The sequence below is a fragment of the Orcinus orca genome, chromosome 9, assembly GCF_937001465.1.
Source record: "Orcinus orca chromosome 9, mOrcOrc1.1, whole genome shotgun sequence".
Classification (NCBI taxonomy): domain Eukaryota; kingdom Metazoa; phylum Chordata; class Mammalia; order Artiodactyla; family Delphinidae; genus Orcinus; species Orcinus orca.
Genome location: NC_064567.1, coordinates 89,923,556 through 89,940,376, shown reverse-complemented (window position 1 = coordinate 89,940,376; position 16,821 = coordinate 89,923,556). Strand labels below are relative to the sequence as shown.

Below are 16,821 nucleotides of genomic sequence, written 5' to 3'. Positions count from 1 at the left end.
ATTTTATAATGTATTACAAAAATTCTGATGGGTCAAATGGAACAGCCTTGACTAGAGTTAGGGGCAATGAACAGACTTTAAATCTAACCTGTCCCAGTACTTCCAGTGCCATAACTTTGGAAACATTGCTGAAAAAATTTTTTTTTAATAAATTCCTTTCTTGAGATCTCGCTTTACAAGTCAAAAATGCACTCACTGGTTAGTAAACTGAGTCAATTTCTATTGCTTTTTGGCAATCTTTTAAAAATAAATCAATCAAAGCCCTTGTTTACTTACCCAGAGGAGCTGTGTCCAGCTTCTTGCAGTAAAAAGCGATTATCACAGTCGCAAAATACAATCTAGGTCCCTTAATCCAGCCTCTTTTGATCTCAAAAGGTGGTAACATTCAGTTCAGAGCTCACTCATCTGTAAATTGCATCACATTATCTCCGAGTTATTTAAGAAGCAAGCTCTGTTTGGTTTCAGGCATTTTTAACCTGCTAAAGGCAAGAAGGGTTTGCCACATAGTTCCAAAGGTCTTCCACTCACCACAACGGTCAGAGAAAGCACAATGATTGAACCCATCGGGAATCAGTACGTCGTGGCCAGGCCAGTGTATTCCACAAAGGCTTTTGACGAAGAACATAAGAAGAAACACAGACATCATAAGACACTTCTGGATCATCTCAAAACGTGGTTCCGGTAAGATATTTTTTAAGGTACTGGCATTAGGAGTAAATGAAGCACTTTCTCTGAAATTTTTAAGCTTCCAAGCTCTTCTTTCGGCTACAGCCCACAGTCTCCAAAGTTTTTTTTTTTTAAAACAGATATTTATAATTGGCTACTTATTAAAGATTTAAAATGTTTCTTTTTTCAAATATTTTTCCCCCCTCTCCAAAGTCTTTTTATCTTTGGTTTCCAAACCTCCTACTTCCTGCCAGGGCTAGAAAAGTAGTCTCTGAAATTGAACACCAATCTTGGCTCTCAACACAATCTCTCCATACCAGAGAACTGATAGATGAGGACAGAGGAAAATTCTCCATCAAAGTGTTGTAAAGTCAAGCTGAGGATGACAGATAATTTCTATTGTGGCTAAAGAAAAGCAACATTTTTCTTAAAACAAAAAATCCTTTGGTGGTGGTCAATCCTTTGGGGGCAGTTGATATGGGTAAGGAGGTGAATGTTAGTGGGAAAGTTAGTGAAATGATAATATTATCTTTACCAATTTTCCATGTACAATAGGTACTAAATTTAAAATTGGATATTAATAACTGAACGGTGGCTTTCAATGTTTTCAGCTGTTCTGCACAAAAGGCCAAGAGAATTGCCCTCTCTTTGTTCCCCATAGCATCTTGGTTGCCAGCGTACCGCATAAAGGAATGGCTCCTCAGTGACATTGTTTCTGGAATCAGCACAGGGCTGGTGGCTGTACTGCAAGGTAACTTTTTTTTTTTTGAGATATAATTCATGTATCATAAAATTCACCCTTTTTTTTTTTTGCGGTACGCGGGCCTCTCACTGTTGTGGCCTCTCCCGTTGTGGAGCACAGGCTCCGGACGTGCAGGCTCAGCGGCCATGGCTCACGGGCCCCGCCACTGCACGGCATGTGGGATCTGGCCAGACTGGGGCACGAACCCGCGTCCCCTGCATCGGCAGGCGGACTCTCAACCACTGCGCCACCAGGGAAGCCCAAATTCACCCTTTTAATGTGCACAATTCAGTGTTTTTTGTGTATTCACGAGGTTGTGCAACTATCACCACTAACTGCAAGACATTTTCACTACAACCATCCCCCAAAATCTCTTGCAATCACTTCCCATCCCCTCTCCATCCATCCCTCGGCAACAACTTTCTGTCTCAATGGATTTACCTATTCTGAGCATTTCATGCAAACAGAGTCACAGAATACGTCGTCTTTTGTGTCTGGTTTCTTTCACTTAGCATAACGTTTGCAAGTTTCATCCATGATGTACAGGTACTTCATTCCGTTTTATGGATGAATAATATTCTACTGTATAGATATACCACATTTTGTTCACTCATGAGTTGATGGACATTTGGGTTGTTTCCATGCTGTGGCTTTTATGAATAATACTATTATGAACACTTGTACACAAGTTTTTGTGTGAACATGTTTCATTTCTCTTGGGTATATACCTAGGAGTGTAATTGCTGTGTCATATAATAACCCACTAGCAATGGTGAGGGTTCAAATTTCTCCACATCCTTGTGAACCCTTGTTATTGTCTGCCTTTGTTATTTTAGCTATCCTAGTGAGCATGAAATGGACTCTCTTTGTGGTTTTGATTTGCATTCTCCCAATGATTAATGACGTTGAGCATCTTTTCATGTCCTTACTGACCATTTGTACATCTTTGGAGAAATGTCTGTGTAAATCTTTTGCACATTTTAAAATTAGGTTATGTGTCTTTTTATTGTTGAATTGCAAAAGTTAATTATATAATTCTGGATAATAGACCCTTATCCAAGATACAATTTGCAAATCATTTCTCCCTTTCTGTAGGTTGTCATTTCACTTTTTTGACAGTATCCTTTGAAGCACACATTTTTACATTTTGATGGGGCCCTGTTTATCTGCTTTTAATTTGGTTGCTTATGCTATAGGTGTCACTTCTAAGAAACCCATGCCTGATCCAAGGTCACAAAGGTTTACACCTAAGTTTTCTTCTGAGAGTTTTATAGCTTTAGCTCTTACATTTACATCGTTGATACATTTGAGTTAATAAAATAATTTTTAAGGTACAATCTTAAATACTTGAAGAGCCTAATGAAAACTTCTATGATCCCTTTGCATGAAGTAAGGACCCTGATGCTTGTGTATTTACAGGTTTAGCATTTGCTCTGCTGGTCACCATCCCCCCAAGCTATGGGTTGTATGCAGCCTTTTTCCCAGTCATAATCTACTTTTTCTTGGGCACTTCTAGACACATATCAGTGGGTAAGTGAACTACTGGGCTAATTGATCCTTACATTGCTTTTCTTTATGAATGCCATTAGCCACGCATTGTATCAATTCCAAATTGTGCAGAATCCAGGAGAGGAGTCATAGTTTCTTGTACGAATTAGGACTGGGGCTTGGGGAAGTAGACCAGAACTCCAGACAGCAGTCTCTTCATATGCTACATTATGGCTGAAAGACAACTGTGCTATAGGGAGACATAATGACTACAACTCGCCCTCTCTTTTATTAGGTCCATTTCCAGTTCTCAGTATGATGGTGGGAGCAGTAGTTGTGAGATTAACCCCAATAGCCGATACAGCTGATCCGACAGTCACTAATAGCTCAGTGGCTAATGATTCATCACTAGATGATCATAAGGTGATGGTGGCTGCAACGGTCACAATTCTTTCTGGAATCATCCAGGTGAGTACTCTGTCACAGAATCTACCCTCCCCAATTTATGTGTCCTGACTGGTACACATCTCTGTGGTTTTTCTCCTTCCTGCCACCCCTCCCGACTCTTCCTGTTAGTTTACATGCCTCCTTCAATAGCCCATTGGAAATAACTTAAGAGTCACCTACCACAGCCAGAAGTGAAAGGGCAGGTCTACTTTGCAAAGATGATTGAACATGGGTCTAGAGAGAAGGAAAATATAAGAGTGGGGAGGCACATGTGGTGACAGGTGAAATGCTGAATTCAATAATATACCTGGGAATTTATATACTCACTAAACAGAACTCTATGCAATAGAGAAACTGGCAGCTTGGGAACTTTTTTCTTTCTAATTCCTCATTGACTACAGTCTATTTGGAAGGGATGGGCGCTTAGCGCTTTGAATTGTCCATGTCAAAGATTTGGAGAAAGCTGAAAAGGATTATGGAGAGGTTTAAAGCCTCACTCCCAAGCCACACCCCTGTCACCATGCCTGGATTATGAAAATGTCCCTATCCTCAAGCTGTTAGATAGTGAAAATGTCAGACTCCTCAAGATGTTGCCTAAGTTTATGGCTAATGATATTATTAGTTAAGACCATTCCTTAAAGAAAAAGAAAAAAAGAGTCAATTCAAACCAAGACATAAGTGGTGGGTCTTCTTGACCAACAATGGGGTCAGTTCAACAATGGAGTCCGAATGCATCTCTGATCCTAGTGCATTTGCAAACTCACAGCTCAGTTTGCATTCCGGGGTCAGGAGTGGAGAGGTAGGCCAAGCATCTATCCATTTACTTTCTTGCAAAATCCTGAAGCTTTGGGGGAATGAACCACTTTTGCCCTCATTTAAAATCAAGCACTTTTGATGTCATGAGCAGTTACGTATTTCCTAACAAAAATCAAGCAACTTGTTTGAGGGAATCTGAATGGATGTTCGCCCATGCATGCGACAGCAGCTGTAAAGGGTAACTGAAAATTCCCTGGGAAAATTTATGAGGGCTAATGCTAGATAAGATTCTGCTATGAAAGGTTTATGGGTGAGTCTCCTAAAGGTACCGCACCTTCAAAAGAGGGAAGAGAAGAAACCTGTTAGTTCTTGGGGGTATACTGGACTGATGTGCTATTTGAACACCATGTAACATTCCACCTTGGGGTGGGGGGTGTTGGGATGGGGGAGGGAAGCAGAGGGTGGTACCTTGCATGGGAGGTTTTCCAGGAGGCAACAACACTTGCTTCTTCAAGACACAGGGGTGGAGGCTGACCTCCACATTTTGCATCATTACAGTAGCTGATCCTTCAGTCTGCCGAGGTGTTCTCTGAATCTACACTAACAAAGGCTCTGCTCTCTCTCTTTGCAGTTGCTCATGGGGGTTCTGCAGCTGGGCTTCGTGGTAATTTATCTGTCGGAATCCTTAATCAGTGGCTTCACCACAGCTGCTGCTGTTCACGTTTTGGTTTCCCAGCTCAAATTTATTCTTCAGCTGACAGTCCCAGCACATGCTGATCCATTTTCAATATTCAAAGTAAGTATTCCTTTTGCTTAAAAAATATGGAAATACACGAAATTCACTATCATGTTTCCAGGAGAACTTTCCTTTCATGCCTTTGCTGCAGGACTTACCTATAACTTCCAAGAAATCAACGGGCTGTGAAATGTATTCACATTAAGAAAAAGTGGCAAGGAGAACAACGCTGAAAATCTACCACAGCTACCATATACCACATCAGCTGATGTGAATAACAGAAATTAACTACCACTTCTCTTAGATTTGAGTCTTCAGTATTTTTAAAAAGAAAAAACATCGATGCCCATTATTAAAAGTTTGTCCCAAGTTTTAAAATCTTTCTCAAAATCTTATTCTGAAAGAAATGTGCTGATTGAGTGGAAGTGCTTCCCTATTTCTAAAAAGCAGGTCTTGTTCTTTTAGAATTGAAGTTCTGCCTCTTATGCATCCCTGTTTATAAAACAAAAGGAAATTGGCCAATATGTAAATAGAACAGTGGTTCTTTCTTCTCTCCTCTAAAGGATGTTCTGTAGAACAGAGAGCATTCTTAGTGCCTCTGAATTTATGTATTTTTGTCCTCATTCTTTGTTCCTTTCTGAGGCTAGCTACAGGTTTGTCTCTTTTATCTTTTCAAAAATCCAGCTTTTAGTTCCATCGATCTTTTCTATTGTCTTTTTAGTCTGTGTTTCATTTCTTTCCACTCTGATCTTTGTTATTTCCTTCCTTTTACTGACTTTGGGCTTGTTAGTGCTTCTGTCAAGACAGTCTTTGGGAATCAGAGACAAACTCCCTCCAAATTGGAACCAGCCCTCTCTCACTCCCATCCAGAGCTATTCCAGAAGTGGAGTCTTTTGGGAACCATTTGGGATCCAGTTTGGACCTGCTTGAGCTGTCTGGATCCCACAGATACGGCACCCAACTGGCTTAGATAACTGCACAGCTAGCCAGGAAACTAGTTTCCAAAAGTGACAGACAGAGTCAACGAAGAAATATGAGGGGTCTGAACATTAAAAAAAAAAAGCCAGGAATTAAGGGGATACATGCTAAGAAAAACTACCAGAGGTCAAAGGTTATTCCCTGGACAGAGCAGTAGTGTTGACTGTGAAATAAAAAAGATGGTAACGACACCTAAGAGCAGAAGAGACCAGTTATAAAAATGTGAAAAACGTGCAAGAAAATTCAACACTAGACGAAGAGCATCCCTAAACCAGTGTGGTGACAATGCTGTGCTGACTTACCCTTCTCATATCTCCATGCTAGTCTCTACAATTACTCGTGGCTAACACAAGCAGAACAGGGAATTGCTATCAATCTGTCAGTCGTTTCACGTCTATGTTTATTTTTATCTATTTGGAATTAATTAAGTGTTATATCCAAATTACACATTAATGTAGCACTTGGGTGTTTTTTACTTTTATACTCTAGGTACTAACTTCCATATTCTCACAAATAGAGAAGACTAATATTGCAGACCTTGTGACATCCTTGGTTATCCTGTTGGTGGTATTTGTGGTTAAAGAAATAAATCAGCGCTACAAAGCCAAACTTCCAGTGCCCATTCCAATTGAACTCATCATGGTAACTGATCGTCTCAAGACTTTCTTTCATAATTCGTTAGTCTTGTGTTTTTATGTCTAAAGCCCTTCACCATCTGTAGATCAGGAGGCTTTAGTGGGACCGGTGACCTCTCTGCAGTTTCTGGGTATCGTATTTAGTATGGTTTTCTCTTTATTCAGAATTTAATAACTTGCTTTGATGACTTAGGGTTTATTCTTTCCATGTAAGACAAGGATGGGGCAGAGAGCAGACCTCTGAGAATCCTAGTGAGAGACCCATTGGAATGGAGCTGTGGTTCTCAGCTTTGGTGGTACATTAGAATTGCCTCGGGACTTTTCAAAAAGTAGCCAAACCTGAGCTGAGATTCTTATTCAATAAGTCAAGGGGTGGCTTTTGGCAATGGTATTTTTTTTTTCAAAGCAAGACTCTTAGTTACATCTCCCATTTCTAACTTGGGCAATTTGCAACTTTGCAGACTGTGATCGCAACAGCTGTGTCATATGGCTTTGACTTCAAAAACAGGTTTAACGTGGCCGTGGTTGGGGAGATGGAAAGTGGGTAAGTGTCTCTCTTATTATGGCATCTCCAAGCTCTAATTAGAGAGTAAGCAGTAGTGACGAACGACTTCAAGCTGAAATGCATGAATCCAGCTCAGAACCCTCCCTGTATCTGGCATCCATCATGCACCCAGGAGGAGGGCTCACTACTCTCCTTCTAGGAGGGAGTCACAAAGGACATAGGGTGTGCAGTTCTTAACATCAGAAAGTTTCTTTGTGTGGAAGAACTCACAAACCAGAAGGGGCTCACACGCAAGAAAAGTGAGATAGTGAAAGTAGAAAAATAGGCAAAGTAAACTTGCTCCTCCCCTTAAAAGGAACCGAGGGAAACCAGATTTCCTTGGCCATAAATTACTATAAACAATACGTAATGTTTTGTTTGAGGTTACTGGAGCCAAGTTCCAACAGTTCAAAGGAGACACTGAAGGAATACCTGCCACACGCTGCTTGAGCAATCCAGATGGGCACACTCTGTCCTCTCCGAAGATCAAATTCAAGACAAGCCCAGAGCAACTCTTAGCGCTGCAGAAGGATGGGAGGCGCAGCTTGTACAAGGAATTTGAAAACATATTCCATTGCATTTATTGGATTGAGGAGGGAGATCCAGTTTTGTGCTCTTTCCTTTCTCTGCCCTCTGGCCATAGCATCAATTTCTTTCAACTTGCTTACCAAGGAAAGGTGGTATTCCTGTAAAAAAACAAAAACAAAAAAACCCTCCCTCCCTCCCCATGCTTAGGAGTATTTGAGAATTATTCCAGGAATCAGCATGTATATGCACTGCATTGTTGACTTAAAACTAACTAAATTCTATTAAAAGCAAATACATATTTTTAAGCAAAAAATATTTTTATCATCAGATAAAATTGTGTTACCACTTGTAATATTTGGATCACAAATATCACTTTTAACTTAAATGGGAGAAATTAGGCTGAAGCTGAAAGACTATTTCTAGTGTTTCTCTCCACTCTGCAACTTTCAAGTGATTATGCTTTTTTTTTTTTTTTTTTTTTTTGCGGTACGTGGGCCTCTCACTGCTGTGGCCTCTCCCGTTGCGGAGCACAGGCTCCGAAAGCGCAGGCTCAGCGGCCATGGCTCACGGGCCCAGCCGCTCCGCGGCATGTGGGACCTTCCCGGACCAGGGCACGAACCCTTGTCCTCTGCATCAGCAAGTGGACTCTCAACCACTGCGCCACCAGGGAAGCCCGATTATGCTTTATTTAAACATCTTGGGAGACACAAACTAGATAGATAAGTAGATACAAAATTAAAGAGGATCTTGCCAGAAAGGTTTTGAAATAAAAGGTAAGGACACTGAGTTACAATCTTAGAGACATTACTTAGTAAATATATTTTAAATGTCAATGGACCTCCTTCCATAGTGTGTGTGGGTGGGGAAAGGGGTAACTCACATTTATAGGTCATTACACTCTACAGAGAGGCAGTGTAGCCCAGTAAGCAAACTCATGCTTTCTAGAGGCAGAGTGCCTAGGATTTACTTCAGACTCACTTCCTCATCTTGGGCAAATAAACTCTGTGCCTTGATGTCTTTGGCTGTAAAAATGGGGCTAAAAATAGCATAGGTTATTACATAGGGTTCTTGTAAGGATTAAGTGAGTTAATATGTGTGATGTCCTGAAGTGCCTGGCCTACTGTAAGTGTTCAAACTGCATTACTGCTGTTCCTAATTTAGCACCTAAATTAGGTACTAGGCACTTTACACGCTTTTTTTTTAAATTAATTGATTTATTTATTTTATCTTTGGCTGTGTTGGGTCTTTGTTGCTGCGCCTGGGCTTTCTCTAGTTGCAGCAAACGGGTGCTACTCTTCTTTGCGGTGTGCGGGCTTCTCATTGCGGTGGCTTCTCTTGTTGCGGAGCATGGGCTTTTAGGCACGCAGGCTCAGTAGTTGTGGCTTACGGGCTCTAGAGTGTGGGCTTCAGTAGTTGTGGCACACAGGCTTAGTTGCTCTGCAGCATGTGGGATCTTCTCGGACCAGGGCGCGAACCAGTGTCCCCTGCATTGGCAGGCAGATTCTTAACCACTGTGCCACCAGGGAAGCCCCTACATGCTTTTTACAGTCCCATTTTTTCTGAGTGATAATCGAGTGAGCATTTTAGATTTCTGATGATTGCAAATACAAGATAACTGGAAGGTAACGATTGCTAATTATTGCTAATCTGTTATTAATGAATATGACACCTTAGAAGTGACTTTGTGAAGCTACATACACTGAATGCAAATAACTTGGCTGAAGGAAAGAGATCATTGAAATAGTAAAGGAAACACAAAGGATATATTCAGATTCCAGAGGGACCCTGTAATAGTAGCTTACAGGTACTTTGTACTTTACAGTGTGTCAACAGTAGTCATATTCATTATTTATTTGACCCTCCCACAAAAATTATGAAGAAAAGAGAACAAGTGTTATTGTCATCACTTTACAAATGAGGAACCTGGGTAAGTAGCAGAGCCAGGAAATGAATCAAGTTTTCAGACTGTAAATCTCCATCACACTACTCTGCCTATGGTGATTAGAGGCTAGAAAAAAAGAATGATAGCAGGCTTCTGGTTATTTTGGTATAAAATGCAGATTATAATTGTACCACTGGTTTTAGATTATATATAATATTCCAAGCTAACTTTCTGATTTATGAAAGCTGCAGAATATGAAATAATAGTACTTCTTCAAAATTAGAGCTAAAAATCTATTAACATTCACAAAACATGAATAGCAATTTAAAAAGAGTTGAATGGACCCAATTAACTTACCTCCAATAAGTTTTAGGTCAGAAACAGATGTTTATAGGAGCTGAGCATTTTAGTAAATTGATGTTGACTTTGGGATATTTGGACTTTATAATGCAATTAGTAAATATTATTTAACTGCTCTAAGTTCATGAGACACAGGCACAGGAGCATCCTCTGTGACTTGAATGTTTCCCTGACACTATCTCACTTTAAATGGAAACCCGCCCTCTGTCAGGGCCACAGTTGGCTCTAGAAGTTCTGTGGAGTGCGGGGCAGAGTCTAATGCCCACCTGTTTGCTAAGGGTTTTCCATGAAAGGTTATCATTATCAATGAAGGGAAGAATTTCTTGCTTTCCTTCTCTCAGAATTGTGTTTGCTCAAAGAGCCTTCATCCATGGATAGCTATTGGAGGCATAATGGGTGATACCTTGCAACCCAATGTAACAATACAAGTGGGATCTGAGACATTTTGCACCAAGCTTATATTGATCTAAGTGTACACTATAGTGTGGCTATGCTAAAATCATATCAGATTTATCACTATCACTGGACTAGATTTACACTCATATCAAATACAGGCGGCATTGCTTTTCAACAGTAAGATAACAGATTCCAAGGTTTTCAGTGGTGCTAAATTCTTGCTAGTCATACTCCAAAGGCACAACTCAGCCTAGATTGCATTCATTCATTCGCTGACTTGCCCAACAATTACTGACCACCTGATATATGCTGTGAAGGACCATTGTTGGTCCTGGTCATAGAATAATGAACAAGTTACAGTCCCTGCTCTGGGTCTGGATGGAGAGAGGGGCAGGGATGGAAACAGGAGTCATCAAGAACTGGGGAAGCATAGAGAATCTTGCCTAACCCTGACCTTGGGGGTGAGAGAAGACTTTCTGGAGGGAAGGATAGGGATGAGGGGAATGGTTCAGGGAAAGGCAACAGCAAATTAGAAGCTGTCAAGGTGAGAGATGATGGGTGATGAGAAACAAAGAAAGCTTGGTATAGCTGGAGTATAAATTCTGGGAAAATGGTAGTAATTAAGCAAGATGTGGAGGAGGGTAATTGGGACCTTGCTAAGGAATTTGCACTTTTCCTGAGAACAAATGGATACCGTGGAAGGTTTATAAGCAGGTTGGTGGCATTCTGACTTGTTTAATCTCAATTTCAGGTTTCAGGCCCCTATCACACCTAATGTGCAGACTTTCCGAGATACCATCGGAGACTGCTTTGGCATTGCCATTGTTGGCTTTGCAGTGGCCTTCTCTGTGGCCAGCGTCTATTCCCTCAAATACGATTACCCCATTGACGGCAATCAGGTAAGTATAAACCGACGCTGGGTCTAATTAGGCAACATTATATACTATTCTACATGCATAATATCAATGGTGCCGCATCTAAAGAAGATTCTTCCTTGTTCTCCCATCAGGAGTTAATCGCCTTGGGAGTGAGTAACATATTCGGTGGATCGTTCAGAGGATTTGCAGCAAGTACAGCCCTCTCCAGATCAGGGGTCCAGGAGAGTACAGGAGGCAAAACCCAGGTACTGGAGGATCTTTGCTGTGAGGGTCGTCCTAGCTTGAGTCACTGGGGATGCGGATCCGGGGAGGAAAGTTGAGTCTGTGATGAGAATGTTCTCATCTTCACAGGTTGCTGGCCTTCTCTCTGCTGTCATCGTGCTGATTGTCATCCTAGCCATTGGATTTCTCCTGGAGCCTCTGCAAAAGGTAGCACTCCTCTCTCGGACTGACATCTCTCTCCTTTGGGTGATGAATCAAGGACCCTGGTTCTTAAACTGAGGAAGCACAAACTAAACTAGGGAAAATGAGTATCTACAAACTCTCAGGTCCTCTTCTTAGCCAATACTCTATGGGCCAAAACTATTTCTTTTTCTCCTGGCACTATCTTATGAATGTTAGGAATGCAAATATCCAACAGCTCTACCCTTGCAACTCATACTCTGCCTTATCAACTCTCCTCTTCAACCGCTATGTTTGTAGCCCCAGATATAATTAATGTTTACATAGGAAGGCATCCTGGCACTGCAGCTTCGATATGGATTGACTAAAGTGAAGATTTTCTTAAAGGTTGAGGTCATCAGGGCCTCTATCGAATTCAGAGAATGGTGCTATCATCCACACAACCTGTTCTTAGGAATACGCCCTGCAGCTCCCAGAGTTTGATTTGACTCCAAGACCAAAGCTGTCAGATTGCTGGATGGGAGCCAACAGCTAGACTTTGACCTTGTACCTTCACCTCACGCTCCTCTCTCCATCTCTCCTGAACTGTAATTTTTGAGGGCGTAGTTTAATGCTTTGTCCACCGTGGCAGCATCCAGGTTACAAAAATAACAGCAGGCCCTAGAAAATACAGGATCTATAGGAAACCAGATGATGGTCAATACCTTGTTCTTTGTGGTGTTAATTTGACTTTGAGGGAGTACGGGGGCACTGGCTCTAGTCCTGTAGATGTACTTCTAAGTGGCTCTGCCGCTTATTACCTGTGTGTTTTGGGCAGATTACTTAACCTCTCTGAACCTCAAGTTGCCCATTTGTAAAATAGGGAGGGAAATAGTCCCCACCTCACAGAGTTGTTGCAAAAATTGAATGAAATAATGCACGTGAAATATTTAGCCCAGGGTGCGGCACATGATAAACACTTAATAAATAATAGCCTTTTTTTACATTTTAGTTATTTTTGGCTGCGTCGGGTCTTCGTTGCAGTGCAGGGGCTTTCTCTAGTTGTGGTGAGCAGGGGCTATTCTTTGTTGTGGTGCGTGGGCTTCTCCTTGCATGGGCTTCTTCTTGTGGTGGCTTCTCTTGTTGTGGAGCACGGGATCTAGGCACGTGGGCTTCAGTAGTTGTGGCATACGGGCTCAGTAGTTGTGGCTCACAGGCTCTAGAGCGCAGGCTCAGTAGTTGTGGCGCACAGGACTAGTTGCTCCGCGGCATGTGGGATCTTCCCGGTCCAAAGATCGTACCCGTGTTCCCCTCATTGGCAGGCAGATTCCTATCCACTGCGCCACCAGGGAAGTCCCAATGCTAGCCTTTATTGTAAAGATTATTATTGTTGTTATTCTTATTCTACAAACATTCTATTCTACCTCTGACTACAAAGGACATAGAGATAGGACACAGCCCACCAAAGTCTGTTGGTTGTTATCTAGGCCTTTTCCCTTGTTGATTAGTAGCTGGAACATGAGTTTTGTCCAAGGTTTCTGGAGTCCCAGTGCAGTTATCCCGAATGTGGCCAAGCAGTGCACAGTACTCTTTGCTAAAATTATGCGTTCTTCCTATGCTAACCTACTGATTTCCAGAGGAATGGCATAAAATGGGTCAAAAAGTCACCACCGAAGAAATAATGTGTATAAGAATGTATATCTCAATAAAAATAAATGCACACACAGCTCCCCGAAATAGAGAATTCTGCCCTGTGTGCTTCCTCCCATGTGTATCCCTGGGCTCTACCTCACCCACTTCAATTGGGAGAAACTAAAAAAACAATTGCCGTTTAAAATCCTATCTCTTTCGTGAATAAACCACACCAGTGACACTGTCCAGGATGCTAATCAAAAGCCCTACTTTGTAAAGGAACCATGTGACAATTCCTTCTTAGACCATTGTGTCTATAATGTTTTTGTTTCATCTGAATAACTGGTCTACTTCTTTTTATCATATAAGGACAAGATAACCCTTCATGATAGCTAAGAATGAACGTCCCTTGAGCGCTTACTAAGCATCAGCAGAGTTCCAAGTATTTTGTTTACAATTAATCCTTTATATCAATTACAGTATGGATACCTGGTTCCTGGTAAAATGATTCCCCTTTTCCTGTCTATGGCTTCTCAGGGCTCTGTAATCTTTATTTTTCTTTAAAGGGCTCTATTGTGTATGTATTTCACTGTAAATGTTTCAATTTTTTTTAATTTTTAAAAAAATTTAAATTGAAGTATAGTTAATTTATAACGTTGTATTAGTTTCAAGTACAGCAAAGTGATTCGGTTATACATATATATGTTGTTTACCCATTTTCAAGTTGTTTTTCCATGGAATACTGACCAGGTGGTAAATAATGCCTAATGAAAAGAAAAAATATGTCTCTTCTGCAGGTGGTACTTGACGTGTTTTATAGTAAAGTCCCCCAAAGCAGCAGGCTTATTGTACAGAGTACTGTGAACCTTTCACGCAGCTACCATGGCAGGGGGGCAGGGCAACTACATAGCTACACTACAATATCAAAACGAGTACATTGACATCGGTACAGTACTGTTAACCAGATTACAGACTTTATCCAGTTTCCCCCATTTTTTAACTGGTGTGCATTTGTGTGTAATTTCCTTTTTAAAGTCACTTAAGACAATATTTAGTCTTCTACACAACAACCTGTATTCTCACAGTGAGTAAATGAACTAGTCAGGCATTAAATTATAAACATAACTTGTGAAAATAAAAACTGTCTAGATCAGTTAAACTATATTTGAGATAGGAAAACACCAACTGTGTTTGGTTTTTCTTTGTACCTTTCTTTTATGGTGTGAAAGTAGTCAGTATACAAATTCCATAGTCCATTCAGAATCGAACAGCTGAATTGGGGGCAGGGGTTGGGGGCCTGTTCCTACCATTGTGTTAAAACCCAAATAAGGAAGAGAGGGTGCCATTCAGCATTTTTCACCTTAATTATCATCATTTCTGCAAGACAAATTATCTCATTTTGGCATGCCAGGAAACAAAAACTTGAGCTTAGCTGACCACCCAGACCCCTCTTCATGACTCTACTGTTCAGCAGTATCACCATCAGGCTTCTTAAAGGAGGCTGTGTTACTGCCTCTTCCACTCACTAGTTCACCCACTCATTCGCTGAATAATTATGAAGCCCCTCCCACGTGCATTTACCACAGTAGGTTCTGGGGATCTAGTAGGGAACAAGACAGATAGGGTTCACACTGTCCCAGAGAGTCGGCGTCAAATCTTTGCGAACCTCTCTGTGATCTTCGGCTTCCTCATACTAAATGACATGATCACTGATCATCATCCAAGGTTTGAATTCTGATTCCAAGACCCCAAGCTCCCCAAGTTCCTTTTTTTTTTTAAAGATATTTTTGATGGGGACCATTTTTAAAGTCTTTATTGAATTCGTTACAATATTGCTTATGTTTTACGTTTCGGATTTTTGGCCGCGAGACATGATCTTATCTCCCCGACCAGGGATGGAACCCGCGCCCCCTGCATTGGAAGGCAAAGTCTTAACCACTGGACCACCAGGGAAGTCCCCCCAAGTTTTATTTTTAAACAAAGAGCAACCCCCTCTCCCTACCTACAGTAAATAGACATACACTAGACCACCTCTGCTTGGGAAGAATTTCTTTTGGTCATAGGTCTTCAGATCTGCCTTTCTCTGACCCAAGGTACAGGCGAGTAAATGCTATCAGATCATCTATGGCATGTCCCTGTCACTGTGGTGGGGACAAAATCATGGCTGGGGACAGCTCACAGTCCTGGGTCTGGTGTATCGTGCATGGCATTGCACACCAGAAAAGGGTGTATCCTTTGATAGGCCTTGAGGCTCTGGAAAGGACTCACTTATTTACAACCTTCACCTTTGCTTCTCTATGGTTATTGGATTATCTCAAAGCACATCTGCTCTTTATGTTTTTCACAGTCTGTCCTGGCAGCTTTAGCCCTTGGAAACTTGAAAGGAATGCTGATGCAGTTCACAGAAATACGAAGATTGTGGCGAAAGGATAAGTATGATTGTGTAAGTAGAGGCGATGGTATTTGAGAGAGAGGAATCAGAATGACATTTTAATGCTGATGTAAAATGCATATTTATATTGCAAACAAAGTGAAATTTTGTTTCTATCTGTCTGTTTAAATAACCTGAGTTTGTTTTATTTGCTATCCTGAAACTACATACTCTAATGATTATTCTCTGGGATTTTAATGTAAAAGGATGAGCTACTTACAAGTAGGCAATGGTCCATGAAACACAAGGAGAGAACTTCTTAGATCTGTTCTAAAACTTCTTGAAGTCACCTCTAACACCACAGAAACTCTCTGAATCTTAGGGTATGCATTGCTTCTGTTCTTCATTACATCATATGTTAGTTTCCAGAGAATCTGTGAAGAAAAATTCTGAACGTTCCTTTTGGAAACACTCTATAAAGGCTCCCCTCTCTCAGCATGCCTTACAATGAGAAGCCCATGTCTCTAATTATATCAGGGTCAAAGTCTGTGGTGTAAAAAGGCTTGTTAACATAGCTTATGGTACTTAACAAGCATAAAGTAATAAACCACACTTGGTTTAGTTTTGCTGCTGATAGATCAGTGTTAGGGATTTTAACACTTTTTTGGCATGCTAGGAGTCTGGTAGAGACAGTAGCCTTTAATTAAATCAGAGGATCAAAAGTAAGAGATTAGTCCAGGCTCTACCAATTAATTTGCTGATTTTGACAAAGAGCAGCTGGTTCTGGAATTTTCGCTGTGACAGATTCGATCATTTCCTTAACTGGCCCAGGGATGGGATTAGAAATGGATACGCTCTCTTGGGATTTTTGAAAAGATTTGCTTGTGTTTCTGCAGCTCAGAACCCGAGCCAGCAGAAATGACCTCAAGGCAGGTCCCTTCTGCTGTGCACTCCCAACTTCTGCTTTGGGCCCTAGAAGTTCATGCTTCCTTATAGCTCTGGACCTAGGACACTGTACTTAAATGAGAGTAAACGGTGGTGTATGTGTTGCCTTCTTTTGACAGCTAATTTGGGTCATGACCTTCATCTTTGCTGTTGTCCTGGGCCTCGGTTTAGGCCTGGCTGCTAGTGTGGCGCTTCAGCTCCTGACTATCGTCTTCAGGACCCAGTTGTAAGTGCTCATTGTGGTCTGCATCCTTGCAGGCTTTGACCTGCCCAGGTCAGAGGAGAAAAAAACCTGTCACTTGTTAAGGGAAAAGCAGTTTAGTTGATAGGTATGCAAATCTATCAAGATTGGCTAAGCCTGGGATTTCCCTGGTGTTCCAGTGGTTAAGACTCTGCGTTTCCACTGCAGGGGGCGAGGGTTTATCCCTGGTGGGTAACTAAGATCCCACATGCTGT

At 41.4% G+C, this 16,821-nt stretch overlaps 1 protein-coding gene across 1 annotated transcript in view; it reads left to right on the top strand.

Annotated features, from left to right (window-relative positions):
- The first annotated feature begins 550 nt into the window (after positions 1-550).
- Positions 551-16,821, top strand: part of SLC26A3 (solute carrier family 26 member 3) — a 29,319-nt gene continuing 13,048 nt past the window's right edge. The window contains exons 1-12 of the mRNA XM_012535067.1: positions 551-681; positions 1,278-1,417; positions 2,828-2,938; positions 3,192-3,364; positions 4,731-4,895; positions 6,303-6,455; positions 6,910-6,992; positions 10,910-11,057; positions 11,168-11,281; positions 11,388-11,465; positions 15,397-15,492; positions 16,485-16,591. Coding sequence (XP_012390521.1) covers positions 551-681; positions 1,278-1,417; positions 2,828-2,938; positions 3,192-3,364; positions 4,731-4,895; positions 6,303-6,455; positions 6,910-6,992; positions 10,910-11,057; positions 11,168-11,281; positions 11,388-11,465; positions 15,397-15,492; positions 16,485-16,591 — 1,499 coding nt within the window. The remainder of the gene's footprint in view (positions 682-1,277; positions 1,418-2,827; positions 2,939-3,191; positions 3,365-4,730; positions 4,896-6,302; positions 6,456-6,909; positions 6,993-10,909; positions 11,058-11,167; positions 11,282-11,387; positions 11,466-15,396; positions 15,493-16,484; positions 16,592-16,821) is intronic.